This window comes from Chroicocephalus ridibundus, chromosome 4 (genome assembly GCF_963924245.1).
Source record: "Chroicocephalus ridibundus chromosome 4, bChrRid1.1, whole genome shotgun sequence".
Lineage (NCBI taxonomy): Eukaryota > Metazoa > Chordata > Aves > Charadriiformes > Laridae > Chroicocephalus > Chroicocephalus ridibundus.
The window spans coordinates 13500698-13521331 of NC_086287.1; the positions used below are offsets into that span (position 1 = coordinate 13500698).

Here is a 20634-nt window from a genome sequence, read left to right on the forward strand (position 1 = left end):
GGTTTCAGATTTTCTTCCACTCCTGTTAGCCATCTTTCCTGTTCCCTTCTGCTTAGTGTCGGGGAAAAGCAGTTACACACACTGGATGCTGATCCAGGGCTTTTGCTTTGTTGCTCTGACTCGAACAATACAACCACTTTGTTTCTCTCTCTGTTTACAGCCAGGGCCAGCATACTGAAGGTCACCTTATCTCCTAGCAAAGCATGCCTGAACCTGAATACTTAGTGTGGCAAATGACCTAGCCTGGCTCACTGGATTTGGGAGTAACATTTTCATCAACCCTTGGGTTTTTTTTTTTCCTCCTTTTTCTCCTTTTGCTGCTTTGTTTGCTTTTCCACCAACATCTTTTTTTTTTTTTTTTTTCATTTTTTTTCTGTTCCCCCTCCATCTTCCCTTTTTCCTTTCTTTTTCAGACCATTTCCTTTTTTTTGTTGCTTACTGTCAGGGGAGGCGAGTCAGGATGAGGTACAAATCTGTTCGTCCATCTTCCCTCCCTGCCATCACTGACCATTTGTGTGTGTGGAGGTTGGAAGCAAAGTGTCTCCCTGGTGATCCTGGCCTTTGGTAGGTGTCTTTCCTCCTCTCTGCTCTCAGGAAGGGCTCTGCAGAAGGCGTCTGACGCAAACATGCTAAAAGAAGTCTCATGGCCTTCTGAAATAGATCAAAATAGTGACACCAGCTGCAGTGGCCAAGCTGGCCTTTTTAAACCCTTTGATCTCCATGCTTTTCTCAGTGTCACTGTTTCCCACATTGTCACAAATAGGTGCAGAGCAAAAGACCATTTCAAGGGTTTTCAAGCTTTGCGAGTGTCAACTTCACTGCTGTCTCTCAGTATCGTAGAAGAAGCTCAAGGGGCTATTGCACAGGCAATAGTAAGCCGAGTTATTCATTTATAGCTCATTGCCTGCTCTGAGATAATTCACTGGTTATATTCTTACTCCAAAGCATGCCCTTATACAACATAATTTGAAAAGTGTGTTACCCCCTCTAAATGTGTACTAAGAACATCTGCATGGAGAATTCGTGTGGAGTATTTAGGATGCTATAGATTCTCCTCTGCGTACAGACAAGTTCTGGCTTGTTTCTGCTGTATAGAGTATGAATTGAGAAACGAAAATTAAAGTAATTTGTTTACAGTGGAAAGTTAATTCAAGTTTAAGGTATGACATAATAGAGATCTTGTTAAGCCACCCTCCACATGGCTGAGTGTACTTCAGACATTCCCAGGTAGTACATCTCACTTCTAGAAAAGATAGTCAGAAGTAGTCAGGAAATAGTTCAACTAGCATATACCCAAAGACATTTACCCAGTGACTCAAAGTAATATATGGCAAAATGAAGACTGAAGCCCTCTTTCTCAAGTCTCTGTGCAGCTGTATCAAGATTCTCCTTCCTCCCATCATGTAAAACTTTGTACGAAGTATATAACCACTATTAATTTTGCAGTTTGCACTCTAGTGGTGCTCTAAGCAGGAGCCACACGTGTCTGACAGGAAGGAAGGGAGGTGTGCTAACAACACTGGGAACAGCAGCTTTCTCTGTATTCTACCTGTGACCCGTGTTTTGCCTCGCATGATGCTCCGATGAATCAGAACCTACAGTAGTTGCAAAATCAGGATGCTTCTCAGCTGTCTGCCAGACTTTGTCAGTCAGCCTTGGGGTGAAGAAAGTTCAGTCATCGGTGTCAGCTCAACAGGGAAGTTCCTTTTAAGATTTATGAAGACTTTCAGCTTTGTTTGTTCACTTTATGTCTCCCCTACAGCCTGTGCTCCCAGGCGGCCTGTACTAAGCAGTGAACTGTGCTTTGAATTGTATTGTGGTGTTTTTAAGGACTGGTGACACCCTGTGGGAAATACTGAAGGACAGTCTGTTTTCTCAGTTTTCATATTCCTTGTGATGCAAAAAAAAAAATTTAAAAGAATCTTTATTCCTTAAAGCTAATTTGCTCTCATTCCTTAGCTAAATCATAATCTGTCTTTTGTGTCAGAAGAAGCAATTCGTTACTGTGCAAATAATGTTGATGTTGCAATTAAGAGAACTACGACTTCATTAAGGAATAAGCAACAGCAGCAGGTGAGCATGAGACTTGAACTGGTGTTTTCATGCAAATATCCTTAGGATGAAGGGAAAGGACAAAGGAAGAATAATACTGAGGAGCTGTGATATGTTAGGCACAACTTGTTAGTAGTCTGTTTTCATTGTGGTATCTGGTCATCATGGATATGTTTGTGTTGCCAAAATATATATGCCTCTGATTATACGGTACTGAACCTTTATCGCAAAATGTGATGACCGAGGGCTTTCAACAAATCAGTGTTCGTTAAGTTTATTATAGGGCTTGTTGAAAGGACTTACCAGATTTTGACTGACACTCAAGTACAGCAGAAGGAACAAGAAGTCACTTTTCTGTAGTAAAGCCTTATCTGGATCTGAGGTGCACACATGTTTTGGTTGCTGAAGCCACATGGGAGTAATGTGAATGCTTTGCATCTAAACCCAAATTTTAATGTATGAAATCTAAGACGTTTTGTTGCATCAAATACACGAGTTTCTGCTGCATCTATGTCAGAGAGAAAATGTCTTGATGAATCTTTTTATGCCTTTGTCTCTTTTTGTTCTTAAAAAATTAAAAGCAAATATAGCCTGCATGTTTGCAAGGCTGGAACTGTATTTTCTATACTGTAGGAACATATTTATAACATCTAGAGTGCTGTCCACAATCAAAAAAGTTTCTATCTTAAAGAGAAAGCATGCAAATTTAGTTTTAAGTAACACATATTTTGAAGGCACTTTTAAGGTATGTTTTCCCAACAGTCCAGAAAAACGCAGATGAATGCCTGAAAAATCAGCCTCACTAAAACAACGAAAAAAACCACCAACCCCAAATGGTTAGTCTTCAGATGAAACAGTTCCTTGAACCAGATAGCTGTATGAGTGTGATGGGGTGAGAATGTGTGGCTAGCATAGGCAGGAGAAATTAAGACCGTAGTATTTCAGATTGACATCAGTTTTAAGGGCAGTATGAGGGTGTGTTTCATAACTGGCTGAAGCCATGTGAGTTCACACCGCCACCAAAATGTGTAGTTAAGGTTACTCTGAGCTTATGATAGTACCACCTAATTGTACTGTTAAGTACTGTAAATTTTTCTCAAATCAAGATAGTTAAGCTTGAACTAATCAATGTATTTTTTTTTAAAACACAACCTTTTTCTTCAACCTACACAGGGAAATACTAACTTCTGATTCAGTAGCTGCCATATATTTTTTTGTTAGTGTCTCCTTGCTTCCCCGGGGAGCAGTCACTTTTAAAGGAACCTTCAGTTTATTCCAGTTTGATTTGTCAATAAATAGGAACAGGTTATATTCAGTGAGAGCTCTCATTTAGCACAAACAAGACAGAAGGAGTCACAGTGAAGTTACTTTCCTGCTGGTACAACAATAGCTGTAATTTAGATAAATTGGAAGGAAGTCTTTTATAGACTACTAGCTAAATGAAAAGTGGCTATTGGAGCCTGCACTAGATGTGGCACAAATTAATATGTCTTTCCTTTCTGCAGAAAGGGGGAAAGATTCAGTCCAAAGGCTGGATTCAGTCCACCTTCTTCATCTGAGATATGATTCCAGTGATAGAAGAGAGCGAAGCACAAAGAAAACCTTAATGGTCATTTTAATACTGAAACAAGCAAGATAAAGCAAACACCTTAAGTCCCAGAGAGTTCCATAATTATATTCAAATTTTTTCAAGTACAACGTGTCCCCCATAGTCTGAGAAGCATGGTCACCTTAGTATTAGTGAAAATTCCTTCATTAAAGACACGCGAGCATGCATGGTCCCTGATTTTCATGTTGTTTTCCTTCCATTTCAAAGCTGTGATTGCTCTAGCAGTGCTGAAGGTAACAGAAAAGCTTAGTGCTGTATTCTTACATTTGGGCTGCAGCATGTTGCAAGTGAGGTCTGTTCTCCTCACCAGGTATTGCTCGTTTTCAATTCAAGGGAAAAAACAGCTTAAGGGAAAATAAATGAAGTAATAAGAAGGTAAAGAAGGGTGAGGGTAAGAATATCAAGAGAAGGGAAAGGCATTTTAGGTGGTAGAAAAATAGGACAGGAGGGTGAGGAGTGACTGGAGAGCTGTCCTTGCCCTAGGCAGCATCCCTGCTTTTCACCTGCCTGGTTCTGCAGCCACCCAGGTCTGCCAATGTACGCTGAGGTTCCCCTCTTTCCCCTCCAGTAAGTGCTGCAACATCAGTTTCCTAATAGTAGCAGTTTCAGTTCAGTGCGGACTTAACTGCTGAAAGGGTAGGTTGGCATTGTAAGGTTGCAATGACAACCAAATCCACCACCACTATTGGAAGTTTGTCCTGAAAGTGAACTTGTCACCTAGCTGTGAAAGCCTAGCAGAGAGACCGTTCACTGACTTGATTGGAAACAGGCTGTCTGTGGATTGTAGAGGGGCAAATTTTGGATGAGATTGTGGAGTTAGTACCAGTTAAAATCTGTGCCTTTTTCAAAAAGATGAGAAGTTTGACAAGCCCTCTTCCTTTGGCTCTGTTGTCAGAAACGTTGTAATTTGTTCCCATATCAGAGACTCGTGAATAGCTTGATCTTGTTTTCTCACTTAGAGATTACACATGAGCGTAGTATGACTCAAGCATGTACACATTACTGATAGCACAAGGTCTCTTTCCCCAGTCGTTAGGAATAGCCTTGAAGGCAGCTAATTCTCATGTATAGCAAGAAGCCTGTTGACGTGATCATAGTTAGGGTATCTGTGTGCTGTAAAGACTAAACTTGGGATGAGATAGTTGATACTTTCTGAATATCTCCATGCCAAGACCTTGTTGAGCAGGTCATTTAGCTCTTTATATTAGTTTGTATGATATTGTGTGGGTAAACTTACAGTGTCCCAGCTGAGAGAACAGGTAATCTGATAAAAGCACGTAGTTCTTATAAAAATGTTCTTTGGAGTCTCTACAGGAGCCCTCTCAAGGCAGAAATCTCTGTCAAGATTTTATTGGACTTCCCAGTTCATCAAACTGACATTGTTCTGAGGCGACATAATTATCTGTTTTACTGGAAGGGAATAGGCAAATTGCCACAAAGCTTAGCTGCAACTCTTAAACGAAGTTTAGCTATGCAACACCTCTTGAAATGTGGGCAAGATTTCCTTAAAGCACTCAGAAAATTTATTAATGTTGTAAACTAACTTCTCAATGCCTAGAGACATTCTACTGCAGCTACTGTTAAGAGAAAAATAAGTAGGCCGAGCTGGTTAGTATTAATGATACATTTCTGAGTTTGTCTTTATTACAAGGTGCTTTTTCAAAGGCATGAGTTCATCTTAGCAGCCTGTAGTTCTTCCCTGTAATACCTTTCTGTTATGTCTGCAGGTCTCTGCCCTGTGGGGCAGACCAAAGTAGTAATATTTCCCTATATTTTCTGGATTCCAGATTAGTGGAATTTCAAAGGAAAATCACCTGCTTTAAAAGGCTTCAGAACATAGGCAGATCTCAAGAATCCAAATTATACCGTATAAATTATATTGATTGCGGTACAGATTGGTTCAGTCTGAGACAGTTAAATGTAAGTTAATCTTAGCAACACATGAGACAACAAGGACTTTACACCCAGTGAACTGTCACGGACAAACCTGTCTCAAAAATAACAGCAGAAGTCCAGAGCGGAGAAGTCTTATGAACACATTTGACATGCTTGCTGGACACACACATTTTCTTTGTAGAATTTGCACCTGTGTTAGTGATAATGCCAGGAGAAGGCTCAGGAGCCTACATTCAAAGGCTCCCTTCTCAAGGCATTAGAAACCCTGCATATATTCTCTTTGCCACCTTCCTGACTTCATCTGCTCTGTGCTGCATTGTCTTCTGCTTGTGTGAGTTCAGTGATCATTAGTAAGCACCAGAATCTGGATTGTTATTGGTTAAGCTGCCAGATAAACAGTGCTAGTGTTGCTGACACGCAGAAAACTGGCTTTGAAACATTGCAACATACTCTAAGGACTTTTCATTGGAACTGTATATTTAATGGAAAATATTCTTTAGAAACGAGTGCAGAAAATGGAGTGCAATGAATCTATTTTAAGACTAAGTAGGGAAAAGGACCATATGGATATTGAGCACAGTATTAATCCCCAACAAACCAAAAAAGAACCGTGCATGTCTGTTGAACTGAAGAAATTTCAATTGAAAAGTACTCTTCTGCTCCCATTATATTAACAGAATGGAAGAGGTCATAATTCAAATTATGAAAATGTTTCCTCTAAAGCATCTGTTGATCTCAGACATTTATAAGACATCTGAGCCTAGACATGAGTAACTAGGCTCAGTGTTATCCACCTTCCACAGGAGAGGAGAGAGTATGTTCTTGCAATGCGGTAAATGAGTGGATACGTTGTGTGTAAAAAAGCAGAAGGTCTTCTTGAGACCTTAGGAGGCTCTCAAATAGTACAAATAAAGCAATTTTGATTGCAGTGACTTTTCGGGTGCTTTCTCCAAGCCAAGCTCTGTCCCTGAACCACTTGTGAACGGGAGTAGGCTGAGGTACAACTTGCACTGTAGTGGGACTGAGAGTGGGTGCTTCCAAAGTATTGAGATGCTTTAGGAAATTAAGAATAATTTTAAACTGCAGTGGGGTGGAGCATACGATTTGCACCTCCCCTGTTAGTGGAATTAAAGATTCAGTGATACTGTAACATTCACTAGCACAAAGTGTGATGGTTTTCAGTGCCCCATCTGTCCATAAAAAAGCTCTAGGCCACGCTCTCATTTTGGAAGTGGAAGGAAACCTCTAAGATGGGGTAGAGATGGTCCATAAGGAATATTCTGTCATCGGGGCTTCCTTCAATGATAAAAATCTGTTAGGAAATACCTGCATTGCAGCAGCCATTTTCAGTCAGGATGATGAACCTTGCCTGGTACTGGCAGCAGATCTCATGTTGCTATCGCACCATTTTTTATATTTGTCTGTTGTCTTTACTCTTTGATTTTACCAATGATTTGTGGAGGTTTTAGGCAAAATAGATGTAAAAATGAAGAAGGTCCATATTCTACCATCTGGGCTCATGAAATTAGTGAGACCACGCCTGGAGTAAAGCATGAATTATGGCGAAATAAGGGTTTCAGGGTAATTCTTTACAGTTACAAATAAAACAGAATCCTGCATTTTTGGGCAAAGTGTAGTTAGATAGTTAACTAGGCAATGCAGAATCTGTGTGACATGACTATTTTTGGATTTGTTTTTAAGACTATGTCACAATACTTGAGAGATTTTTGTTTTGATTGCTTTGTAAAGAATAATTTGCAAATACTGTGATGGAGAATGCTCTCACACAAGCCCAAGGGATGTGATTCTTACCATACAATGATCCATATAAACTTACAAGGCTGTCAGACTCATTCGAAGGCTCTGAAATAACTTGCTACATGACCATAACATTTGGGGTTGGTTTTTTTTTTTCCCCTCTCTTTCTTTGTTTTTGTGTTGGGCCTTTTTTTGGTATTAAGCCCTTGCTTCCAGGCACCTCTGTAAATTGTTGATTGACTATTTTTCTTCCATGTTCAAGTTATTTGGATTTTCCCAATATGTGCTGGGATGATACCAGCATCACCTGTGGTAAAATATTCATCCAAAATAAGCATTAAAGAAAAATTGCAAAGAAAAGTCAGTTGATATCGCCATATATGCCGGAGTCTCAACTGCATGGGAAGAAACACACTCATGTCACTAAACTTGACATATCTTGTGAAATTGTCTTTTAGAACTCAGTACCTCTTTTGCTGAAAACAAACCAGTTTGGCATATTCGCCACTTAAGGTTGCTTTGAAATGTGAGGTTTAAATAATCACTTTTTAAAAATATTGACACAATGATTTTTATCAAGCTTTGATGCACAAGTATGCGTACTTTTTTTTCCATTGGATTTTGGGTATTGGAAAAGTGGACTCTTAGAAAACAACAACATAAAAGCACGCTATCTTTTATGTGCCACGTCAGTATCCCATCTTTTTGAAGGTCTCTTCAGCTTATCTTGGTCTTGAATAGAAAAGCAAATCTTGAAAAATGAATGTAACACATGCATGCTAACAGTTATTATTCACCTTATGCTGTTCCAGGGGGACTTTATAGCAGCTTTCCTGAAGCTCCCCTCCAGGGAGACCTTATAGCAGCAGTATCTGAAGGGGGCCTACAGGAAAGCTGGAGAGGCACTTTTTACAAGGGCACGTAGTGATAGGACAAGGGGTAAGGACTTCAAACTAAAAGAGGGTAGATTTAGATTAGATATTAGGAAAAAAAAAATCACTCTGAGGGTGTTGAGGCACTGGCCCATGTTGCCCAGGGAAGTTGTGGATGCCCCATCCCTGGAAGTGTTCAAGGCCAGGCTGGATGGGGCTTTGAGCAGCCTGGTTGAGTGGGAGGTGTCCCTGCCCATGGCAGCGGCGTTGGAACTAGAGGATCTTGAAGGTCTCTTCCAACTTAAACTCTTCTGTGATTCTTATTTTTCTCACCTTAATTGTTAATAAGTGATTTAGAGAGATTTAACACAGTAAAAGTATTGAACCGCTGAGTGGAAAACATTTAAAAAAAACCCCATCTGATGGCTCCTTGTGGAATACACAATCCTAGAAAGCTTGGCCAGCATCAGAGGATTTCCTTTCTTGTCCCACGCAAGCCCTTTTCCAATCTGAACAGGCAGTTCTTTAACAGTCCTGTTATCTTGATAATGTAACACTAACAATAACAAGGCACTGTAGGAATTTGGGAAGCTTCAGTGTAGAAAAAATATTACCAACTGGAAAAAAAATCTCCTCTTAATTTGGGAATATTGATACACACAAGACAATTGGAGAAAGACAAGTAGACCTCCAGTCTGTGGTTGGCAGATTGACTCTGCCTCTGGAGCTGAAATCCGCCGGAGATTTTCTGACCTTATTTGTGGCAGAACTGTTTGGAATAAAGTGGTTTAGAGAACATCCTCTTCACTGCGATGGGTCTGTTAGTACAGGGATTCTGTATGTTGTCAGTACACAGCTGGCTTTTCAGCATCACATTACAGCTGGCTTCTCAGTCTGGACTTACTGTGGGTTTAAGTAAACAAGAAGTTTTGTAATACTCCTTATTTTTGCATTAGCTATGCCATTAATGGTCATAAAAATTGGTAGTTCTGGTCAGACCCCGGGTGGCAGTGCTGCAAACCATCGTGGATATTTTAGCCTTTAAACTAAGGAGCATCTCAGAAACCATCCAGAGCACGTGCCAGCAGAGCCACAGGATTCTTGATAAATAACTCCTGTAGCATCATGTGGAATAAATACTGTCCTGTTTCTTTCACAAGGGACTCAGCTGGCGTTTTAGTAATCTTATGATATGAAAATACATTTCTCCCTTGTTTTGCAAAGTATTTCTCAAGTGGAAATCAAGTGATATCTCAATGACAGAGGAAATTGCCACTAAGAGCTGTGCTATACCAGAGAAACATGGGATGGGATATAGTCAACAGAGGGGTATGATGTTAGAGGTTACCACTTTTGCATCCTTGGGATTACGTCCTGGCTGATATCCATATATATAATAAATATTCTCCCTTCGGTTGCAGCATGACATTCCTATTAAGATAATGGCATGAAGGCAAAATAAATCATGGTACTGGGCTGTTTCTTTGCCAGTATGCAGCAACATTACAGAAGTTATGCCCATCTTTTGGGCGCTTAACTGGATATACGTGTGTTTTACCGTGGCTGAAATTAAATTTGCAGGTTTTGGGTTGTTACCAAATTACTAGGAAATAAATAGGAATTACTAACAATTCTTTATATTACCTGAGATCTTAAAAGTGTCCTAAGACAATTTTACTTACAGAATATTGGGACAGAGAAAACCATTTGTAGATATTTTCGTGTCACAAGCAGATTTGAAAATTATATTCAACATATTTGCTACTGAATATATTTCACTATTAGAAAGTATTTCCATAATAAAGCTGCACTTTAAAATTGATAAAACTTTCTTTGTTCTTTGGAATAGCTTTTGTGTGTCCAGAATGCCAGTCATAGCTATGGTAGTTGCAAGTATCACACACTGCAGTTACTAGGTTCTCCACATATACTGATGGATAGAAGAACCACACCAAACCTGTGATATTTTGTGAACTGGGTATCAAGCTCTGTTCATCACACATGCCAGAACCCGAAGAATACACTTAATTCCAATAAGATATCTCCTTTTATAGCACTGGGCTCTGATAAACTTGTCTGTGGATGTGAAAGAGCAGCGGTAGAGAGGTAGGGTTTAGTTTTTCAGGATCATAACTAGACTGATTGCATTTTACAGAACGAAAAGCAGCCCAGAGTTCTGCCTTTACTCAGCATAGTACTTCTAGCAGTCTTGAAGGTTAATTGTCATTTGGGCTTCTTGAAGCTTAATTGACTTTTCTTCTCACAGATATCCACACTTCTAGAAAGCAGAAATGACCATGACTGCCAACAAGAATGCCAGTGTCAACAGCAGAGCTGGAGGGAGTAAAGTGCCTCAGGACACTCTGGATAGGTAAGTGGTGAACTGCAGGGCTTGTAGATTCTGAGAAAGGTTTGTCTGTGTTTGGAACAAAGTCTCTGTTTAAAGGTAAGCAACCTCTATTCTGACACAGAGAGAGTTTTGCTTGGCTGAGAAAAGTTGGAGGAACTGAAGTATGAAAAAAGGTCTGCTTCTGGCATATTTCTGTCGTGCTATTGCTGCTCGCCATCTAGTTATGATGAAAGTGATTGCAAGGAAGGACCTGTGTGAAAGGCACTGTGTAGGCCTCAGGAGGTTTTAACTAAATTTCTTGGCCGTATGACTGCATGTTGACTTTTATCCTTTAGCAACCTTCAGGTTGTGTTTTGTATTGGTTTCTGGCAAATTTTCTCTGCTGTATCTGCCTTGACAGACAGCGGGCAGAAACTGCCTCCTGTTGCAGGTCAGGCAGCAAATGTGAAAGAGCTGAAGGTAAAGTACAGGGCTCATCTCTTATTGTCTTTTATTAGGCATATTATGCTGTGTTAAAACTCAGCAGAAATGGACTTGATATCTTTGTATGCTTCCCAGTTTGTTACTATGTATATTGGGCATCTCTTAGAATAAAACAGCAAAAACGTAAAATAAAGGGGGGTGGGGAGGGTAGCTAGAGGAATTTCTAGAGGTATTTTCATATGTGGGTATTAAAACCAGATATCCCTAATGATATCTGGCATTCTCAAGTTCTTTATCATCCTTCCATCAGTGCAGACAGATTGGTGCTGGGAACTTGGGTCTAGACTTTAGCAAACTTTGGACCTACTCTTTTGTTTTAAAATCTTTTCCATTCTGAATAGCTTAGAAAGTACTGTGGGATACTAAGTTATTGGATAATAACTGTCAAGTTAACTGTCTTTCTTTATCGTCACCATCTGTTTTGATTAGAATTTGTCAGGAAAAGTTTTTTAAGTACAAGCATGGACCTGAAGCTAAGAAAAATCTTTGAGTTTCACTTGCGTGACAAGCGAGGAGATGAATAGGTTGTCATGCACCAGTTCTCCATCCATTATTTTGCTTTATGTAATCTTCTTCACCTGTCTTTATGACACCCTGTAAGAGATGTTATTTGAGTCAACCATGAGGATTCTTCATTTTAGTCAGACTGTAAATCAGCAGAGTAAGTGCTGGCATAATAAAAGTTTAAGGCTTGCAGGATTTATTGCAAACATGTTCAAAGATCCACTTAAACCGAACAGTCATTGTCTCTGTGTAGTATGGGATTTGACTGGAGATTTGGAAATCTGCAGATGTGCTTTCTCTATAATTTGTGGGAGTAGGGTTTCAGCAAGTACTGATACTGGTATAACACAGGTGTATTAGTCTCCTGGTGGCTAAGACATCTTTTTAATATTATTTTCTTGTCAGTCATAGTTTTGGTGGGGTTTAATGTTGCAAGATGCAAGGTGTGTTTCAGTGACATAGGGTCACGATCTCATTCAACCTTTTGTGATTCCTTTTCAGTCAGATGCAAAGGTCAGTACAATATATAGAAGTCTTTCTAATTATTTGGGTTGTGAATCAGATCCTCATAAATCCATAAATTGATTTAAATTTTAATTGTAAAAGTCTTCAGTGGAAAGGAGGTGCCTGCAAGTAAACATCTATACTGCTGCATGCTTTGCAAGCATCAAGATTCTTGCAGTAACAAAGATTGCTTTGGTCATCACTGGAGCTGTGGATCCATGTCTGATCCATGTCAGATCCATGTCTGACTAATCTGATAGCCTTCTATGATGGCATGACTGGATGGATAGATGAGGGGAAGGTGGTAGATGTGGTCTACCTTGACTTAAACAAAGCGTTTGACATGGTCTCCCACAGCATCCTCATAGGGAAGCTTAGGAAGAGTGGGCTAGATGAATGGACAGTGAGGTGGATAGATAACTGGTTGAAAGACAGAGCTCAGAGGGTAGTGATTAGGGGCACAGAGTCTAGTTGGAGGTCAGTGACGAGTGGTGTTCCACAGGGGTCAGTACTGGGTCCAGTCCTCTTCAACATATTCATCAATGACCTGGATGAGGGGATAGAGTGCACCCTCAGCGAGTTTGCTGATGACACAAAGCTGGGGGGGTGGCTGACACACCGGAAGGCTGTGCTGCCATACAGAGAGACCTGGACAGGCTGGAGATCTGGGCAGAGAGGAACCTTATGAAATTCAACAAGGGCAAGTGTAGGGTGCTGCCCCTGGGGAGGAATAACCCCATGCACCAGTACAGGTTGGGGGCTGACCTGCTGGAGAGCAGCTCTGTGGAAAGAGACCTGGGAGTCCTGGTGGACAACGGGATGACCATGAGTCAGCAATGTGCCCTTGTGGCCAAGAAGGCCAGTGGCATCCGGGGGTGCATCAAGAAGAGTGTGGCCAGCAGGTGGAGAGAGGTCATCCTCCCCCTCTTCTCTGCCTTGGTGAGGCCGCACCTGGAGTACTTTGTCCAGTTCTGGGCTCCCTGGTTCAAGACGGACAGGGAACTGCTGGAGAGGGTGCAGCAGTGAGCTACCAAGATGATTAGGGGACTCGAACATCTCTCTTATGAAGAAAGACTGAGGGATTTGGGTCTCTTCAGTCTGGAAAAAAGACAGCTGAGGGGGGACCTTATCAACACTTATAAATACTTTAAGGGTGGGTGTCAGGAGGATGGGGCGAGGCTCTTTTCAGTGGTGCCCGGGGACAGGTCAAGAGGTAATGGGCACAAACTTGAGCATAGGAAGCTCCACCTAAACATGAGGAGCAACTTCTTTACCCGGAGGGTGGCAGAGCACTGGAACAGGCTGCCCAGAGAGGTGGTGGAGTCTCCACCTCTGGAGACAGTCAAAACCCGCCTGGACGCGTTCCTGTGCAACCTGCTCTAGGTGACCCTGCTCTGGCAGGGGGGTTGGACTCGATGATCCCCACAGGTCCCTTCCAACCCTATGATTCTATGAGTCACTGGCATGAGGCACTGCAGCCTTTTCTCACTGCAGCTGTACTAATGGCAGTTTCAGAAATGAGGAAGAGGGAGAGACTGAGATACAACCTCACTCAGGTTATTTGGGAGAATGACTGTGAGTCTCAACTGAGAAAATGGTTGTGGGATTCACAGGTTTCTGCTGTGAGCACAGGAGGGGAAAACCTTTGGATCAGAAGAAAATTAAGTGATTTAACTAAACATCCACACTAATAGATTGTTTCTGAGGTTCATTCACCACTTGTTACAAATGAACGTTTTTGTGTGTCTTAGGTGAGACAAACTTGACTGTGCTCTGAATAGTAAAATGTTGTAGTAGGTGACAAGGGTGGTCAAAGGTATTGGAACATTTTCACTACAAGGCAAGAACAGATTGACTGGGACTCTTCATCTTGGAAAGGAAAGGAGTGGAGGGGAAGAAGGGGTAATAGAAGTGCCTGAAATGATATATGGAACAGAGATGGTAAATAGAGGAAAAAAAAATCTCTTTTCATTTAACAACTAAGGTGAATCAAATGAAACCAGAAGACGAGAGTTTGAAAATAAGTTGAAAAGGTCATACTTCTCTGCAGCATGTCTTTAAACCATGGAACTTACTGCTATGAGATGTTGCAATCAGAAAAATTAATGGAAGACAAACCTACTGAAGCTTTTATCCACAGAAGCAAAACCTTTGAGTCAACAAGTCTTTAGACCTTTGACTGTTTAGCTGGTCAAGTAGCACCATGTGTTCATCTTGTTCTTACTCTCTTCTCCAGGCACCTGCTAACTGTCATGGTCAGTGACAGAGCCTGGGCTAGTGCTGCTTTTTGGCCCAATCCAGTGGGGACATTCTGATGCTGTTTGGAATAAGAGTCAATTACAGGAAGCAAGTATTCGACAGTTTGCAAAAGATTTGTTATACTTATGAAACGAGACTTTCTGGCTTTCGGTGAACTTCAAGGACACAACTTTAATCTTTCCTTGTGAGTCACAGAGGCGAATGCCAAGGAACAGGAGGTTAGGAAAGCACCTTATACGTAGCTGAAAGCAATTTCTTAGCAATTCTGGCAGGAAGCAGCTCTGTGAAATCGTATTAACTTTTCAACAGGAGACAAAGGAGCCCATAGCGTGCTTGCAACTAGTGTGGGACCCTTTTGCATCAAATGACTATGTGGTTTAGTTGCACCATACTTAAAAGGATCAGTGTAACTCTGAGGAAACCTTAAGAGTACAGAATTCAAAGAAAAGGCAAAGCAGTGTTTGTAGCTCTCTCCCCATGATGTGGCTTGCTTTCCCTTAGCAAATAATTTAATATTTATCTGGAGTCTTTGTGTTTCATGGAGAAACTTTATTAATTGTAAAGTATAATTAATTTATGAAGTATTTGTCCTAATCTTGTGCTTGCTCCGGTGCAAAGGCAAATGTAGAAACGGCACTACTAGCTCCATTTGACTTAAAAAATATCACTTCAACTCTATACCGTATTAAAATGGGACTATAATTATGTTTATGAGGTCACACTCTATTTAACAAAATATAGGTTTCAAACTTGTAGCCTGTTTAGTCTAACAGAGAAAAGGAGAATAACAGTCTGAACAAAATAATTATGCATTAACTTATCATTATATCTTAAAATTGCAACTTAGTTTGAGATGCTAGATGTGACAAGTGCCAGTCCAGAGCTGAAAAATATTTAGAGTAAGTGTGGCTATTTAGCTTCTGTAAATCATTACTAATGTCTTCACCTCTGGCTGATATACCATCTTTTAACTTGGGAAATCAAGGCATATTTTATATACTTAACTTGAGCCGTCTCACCTGCTGTAGTATACTACTAGACAGGAACTAAACAAACATGGCAAGTGTTTGTTTTTAGAGGGGCCCATAGATTTACAGTTTTTTATCTGAGGGTATTGCATGAGGCATAAGTAATTTTAGAATTTGGAGATACAGACTCCTTCCAATGTATTTGTGACTAAGTGGTGGAATTTCCCTTTACCTCCAACATTTTCTGTGGTGCAGGCTGTGCCTGACCTATGAGTCCCACCTTGTAAGCTGGATGCAGAGCTGGAAATAGTAGACTTGTGCTCCTGCCAGGTGTGCTGTCCTGATACAGGCAGTGTTGGAATGAGAAATAGAATAAATATTATTAGACACATTTTTACTATAGGACAGGATTTTAAAATAAATTATCTGCTGTAAGCACAGAATATACCCCTGCAAGCAGGATTACTTAGACATTGATTTGATGTCCTTTCTCAATGAATAGCTTTTGTCTACATTTCTGTTAATCTGCAAAAAAAATAATACACATTAATATATGTTTTTGCAAATGGAATACTTAATGTAGACAAAAGGAAGATATTTTGATTAATTAAGCAATACACGCACTTTACCAGATATCTGAGAATAATGTCCGTACAGTTGTTCTCAATTTCTTGAAAAGCAAGGTGATTGTACTCTATTTTCTTACAGAACAGTACAAAGTCTATCCCACGTAAAGCACATCTAAAATGTCTGCATATGAGTTTCACAAATGAGACTTAGGAGTGAGATTTTGAAAGCTTAAGCACATTTGTAATACCATTTACAGTGAACAAAAATCAAATTTGCTGCAAGCAAGTGTTTTACTAGCAAGGTGACTAGAGTATTATATATAGCGGGACTGCCCTAATGATCTAGAACAAACATCTTTTTAATTTAATGTCACTGGGCTTGATTTGGGAAGGCAGCTAAAGCAGAAACCAATCTTGGTTCTGGTTGCCCAAAAGGGCTATGTAGCTGTTCATCTGAGGAAAACTGCGTCACCGGAGTCATGTGAATTTTGGCATGGACTGGATTTTGTGATGTGGGCTGTTTTCTCTCTACCCAATCTACACAGGAAAGGTGTCGTCCTCACCGAATTGGAGAATGTTTTCCGGCTGAGCAATTGTGATTGAATGACACGATACACTGAGGGTGCTGATGTCAGTGGGTCATGTAACAAGGCATCAGAAATTTGTCCTAGCAGAGGATTGCGTCTGCAAATTGCTGTGATCAAAAAGTTGCAAGTTGTTAAATTCCTAGTCTAATAACCCTCATAAAACTTCTCCGTTCTAAATACTTTTAGTTAGATCTTTTGATCAAATATACTTTTGCTTGATTAAAACTGAAATCTGATCTCTGAGTTGCATCTCTCTCCTAGCCTGGGAAGAACTGAGCTGGGTACCCACAAACTTTAAAAATAGGCTTTGGTTTTATCTCCCAGCAGTGTGTGAGGCCGTTCCTGCTGTCACTGACAATTTGTCAGCCCCATTAGTCTAACATGCACTGAGAGATGTTTACACTGGCTTTCTGGATCAGAACTTCTTCAGAATTTAGGTTAGTGGGACAGAGTTTTAATTGTCAGGAGCTAGCTTACCTCCAGTGAAGGCAATGGAGATGCACCACATAAGCCACAATGACTAACTTGTCTAATATGACTCTAGAGGTACCTAAGGAGTTTCGGCTGAATTGTTTTAGTTCTTTAAAAATCGAAGAAAATAATGACTTAATTTCCTAACCAAGTGAGTCCATGGGGTAGTGTTACGTCCAGCTTTATCATGAGTCTGGGATTGGTTGCCGTTGTTATTGATAGGTAAAATCATTGTTGGAAATTCAGAGGGAAGACTCTTCAGGCTGGTGTGTTCACTTGCCGCTAGATAAACCAGAGGCCAGATCTGGACGTGCTTCCCCATGGCCTTGGCTTCTGCGGAGCCATCATCAGCCATGTAGAGGGGAGGCCAGATGCTCCTCTTTTGGAACGACCGGTCTTTGCATGTGTTCTGTGCTTGCTTCTTGCTTTGGGGCGTTACGGATGACTGCCAGAGGTGCAAGGCTGTGGAGGACTGATTTGCACTGCTGGCAGAGCCATCAGAGTCCTGGAGCATCATTCTTGTATTCTATTTCCAGTATCCACCCTGATTCTTTCTTTTGGGAACCTGTTTGCATAAGCAAATAAAGCCTCTCTTGTTTGTTTTAATGTCTTGATGTTTGAGCATGACAGAACACAGCAAAGCTAGGCTGTGTAGGAGAAGCAGTGCTTGGGTTGGTTACTAGGAGAAGTATTGTTTAGGGTTGGATACCTGTCCCCATCACGCACTACTACTCATGCTCAGCTACTTCATGTGTACATCAAGGTCTTGTGCTTTATTACTGCATTTCTCTGACAAAGGCATAAACAATAAGAGCTTCAAGAAAAATCTTAGTTACAGGAAGACTTAATGTCTGTGTTTCAGCCCTAAAAAACTGAGATGTACAATCGCTTCCAAAATCGGTCCCAGTCAAGCCAAATTAATTCAGTTTTACAGCAAATAGATTAATTTATTTATTTTTAAGTAAAATTAATTATTGGTCCACATTAGTAAAGCCAGCTGGAATACTTTGTTTCATTTGAAGAAATTATTATGTGGTTGTGGCCTGGGCAGAGGACTAGAAATATTTTGCCTTAGGAATTGAGACATGGAGATTCTTAAACAAAAGGATGTGCAGATATGTCTGGTGTTGGAGTTAAGCAGTGCTCTGCTACTGTCCGTGCTGGAGTATGGGTAGCAGAGGCAGTTGTTTGCTCTGCTGGCTTGTCCTGGGAGTGGTCTATTCGCTTCCCTTTCCACAGTAAATTTTTCATTTCAAAGGCTATCTTTTGTCAAGAGAAAAACCTGTCTGTAGGACAACGGTTGTCTTCAGAAAGGCAATGCCCGTGCAGTATTTTTCTCTCGTTTAGAGAGACCAGTTCATGAATACAACTTCTAGTGTCTTTTGCTTGCTGTTACCTGATATGTAACAATATGATTTTAATTTAATTCATATAATTTCAATCTTTCTGCTATTGTAACTTCCCACCCCTAATAAAAGAAAAAAAACCAAACAAAACCAGTGCCCTTCACCCCTGTGTTAAACTGTAGGCACTGTCCAAATTTATTGTTAGGTCATTCATCCAGATGTGGTCCAGTATGCCTGCACTGACAAACGAATTATCTCACAACTAATGCAAAAGAGCCATGTCCAAGTCCAGGGCTGGATGCCTTGGGGGTAGATAAGGCAGGTGACATGGAACAGCTCCCTTGCCGTTACCATGACAGAGCGTGGTGAGGGAGATAACTGCATCCACCACAACGGAGCCCTGATCCTACTCTAAGAAAAATATTACTAGAATGGCATGATAATTTTTTTGTATTTATGTATTTCATGTAAATATAAATTTAAAGACTATATTCATTACATGTCCTGAGTTTTCTGAATGGAGAGCATCATGAAGAAAGCAATCAAAGGATGCATCTTCAGCTCCCTGTGTTGTTCTAAAACAACGAGGTTTTGGTCTTATTTGAAACTCTAATGTGTACAGTTTTCCCACGAATAATTATGTGTGACTGCCATTGTCTTAGCACAATTATGATAAAGTACTCTCTCTCACCTCTTACTCTTTCTTTGCTAAGTATGTGGACAGTGTTGCTGTGAGTGATAGAAAAGCTGTTTCTTTCCCTTTTGTGGATGGTTGCATTTCAATTACAGGTGAAAGGTGCTCTCTGCCTGCGCTCTACAGTTAATTGCGTGGTTGAAAGGAATCTCCATAAAACCTTAGTTACAGATAGCTATACTATCCTTCACACTTGGATAACATTTTCTGTGTGGATGATGTTCCCATCCATGCTTAATAGGAAGTCTAGTGGGATGTTTGGATGCCACTTCAATTTGTGTTATAATGATATGCTGTGGGAAAAAATGCTGGTGTGTTTGCTGCTGCCTCAACCGTGTGCTGAAACGCTCACCAAAACAACCAACCAAGAGTGGTGTTTCTCAGTGAAAGCCTTTCTCTGGAGGAGGTGTACACGCAGGTGTAGGTGCATAAAACAGCTAGAGAGAAGGTGATGAATGGGTCTAGAAGTGGTTGATGGTTTTGCACAACTTCAGGGACATTTGTGCATGGTTTGGTAGGTTAGTGGTTGCCATTTCATGCATATTTGGATGTACAAGTTCTTGTTTTCGAGGGACTCTGGTGTGGGAGGAGTGAGACCAGGTTGGAAAGGAGAGTGAGCAACGTATGCCTGAAGCATGGAGCCAAGTCTTCAGTTTGTACATTTGAAAATAAAAGCTTCTTTTGCTCCATCACTTGTGGGGTAGCCTGGGCTAAACAGCTCCAAGTTCTCCCAGTCAGAGCAGCCCCTGTGGACTTTGTTAGAGCACGAAGAGGCTAGTGGTGTGAGTTCAGCTAATTTGCTCTGGATGTCTCCCTGCCTCTCCCTGCTGGGCAGCAGATGAGTCAGGGCCGGGACTGCTCACCTCTGCTGTGGGGACGGTCTTTTAAAAAGCTGAGAGTTGTAGTTAACAGGTTAGACTTAAAAGTGGCATTTTTAATGGAACTGTGTTCTGTTCCAGTACAAAAACTACTTAGACTAACACTGCATTATTTGTTTAATCGCTAAATTTCATTAGTGTACTCAGTAGCAATAAGACCTCAACTAAACTGTTTATATTTTTTGCAGCAAACTATTAAAATGGCATGATTCTGGAAATATTTCTGATGTCTTCCTAGTGCTTTTACTGCACTGAAATGTAGTAAATAAAAACAAGGACCGAGATATTTTCTAAAACACTTAACGGGAGTCCCTATGAATGCAGTAGCAGAAAATCAGAGCAGGAGTCTTACGTGAATTTGTTTTTCGGGTAGTGATAAGAAGTGATACAGAAGTCTGCAGGGGATATAGCATAGAATTCATGTGAAAAACATTTTTACATCGTAATGCAAATATTTCAATTTTTCTGGAGGATGTTGTTAGGAATGAAAATCTATTGCCCTCTGGTGCAGGAACACACTGGCAAGCTCACTGAAAAGGGCAACAAAGATACAAGTCATGAGCATTACTAATGATGTTTCATGTGCTGTGAATATCTGTCCATTAGGAACTGGTCTAAGACACCCATCTCTTTACACTTGAGCTGCTGAAAAGCCATCAGTATGGGAGAACAATTTCTGTTCTGTGCCCTAATCAGTCTGGATTTGAACCAGTGGTTTAGAAATGAAAGAGTCTGTGTTCTCTTACTAGTTTCCTGCACTGTTTGGTTATCCTAAAAAGATATTTTTCACTTGAGCAGAACAGAAAATTAAAAGAAGACATAGCAGAATTTGTG

General features: G+C 40.6%; 1 protein-coding gene across 3 annotated transcripts in view; it reads left to right on the forward strand.

Annotated features, from left to right (window-relative positions):
- DENND2B (DENN domain containing 2B) overlaps nt 1-20634 on the forward strand; it is a 181042-nt gene that overhangs the window by 69047 nt on the left and 91361 nt on the right. For all 3 annotated transcript variants that reach the window (XM_063332623.1, XM_063332624.1, XM_063332626.1), the window contains one exon: nt 10454-10558. In XM_063332623.1, the coding sequence (XP_063188693.1) occupies nt 10479-10558 (80 nt within the window). In that variant the 5' untranslated portion in view covers nt 10454-10478. The remainder of the gene's footprint in view (nt 1-10453; nt 10559-20634) is intronic.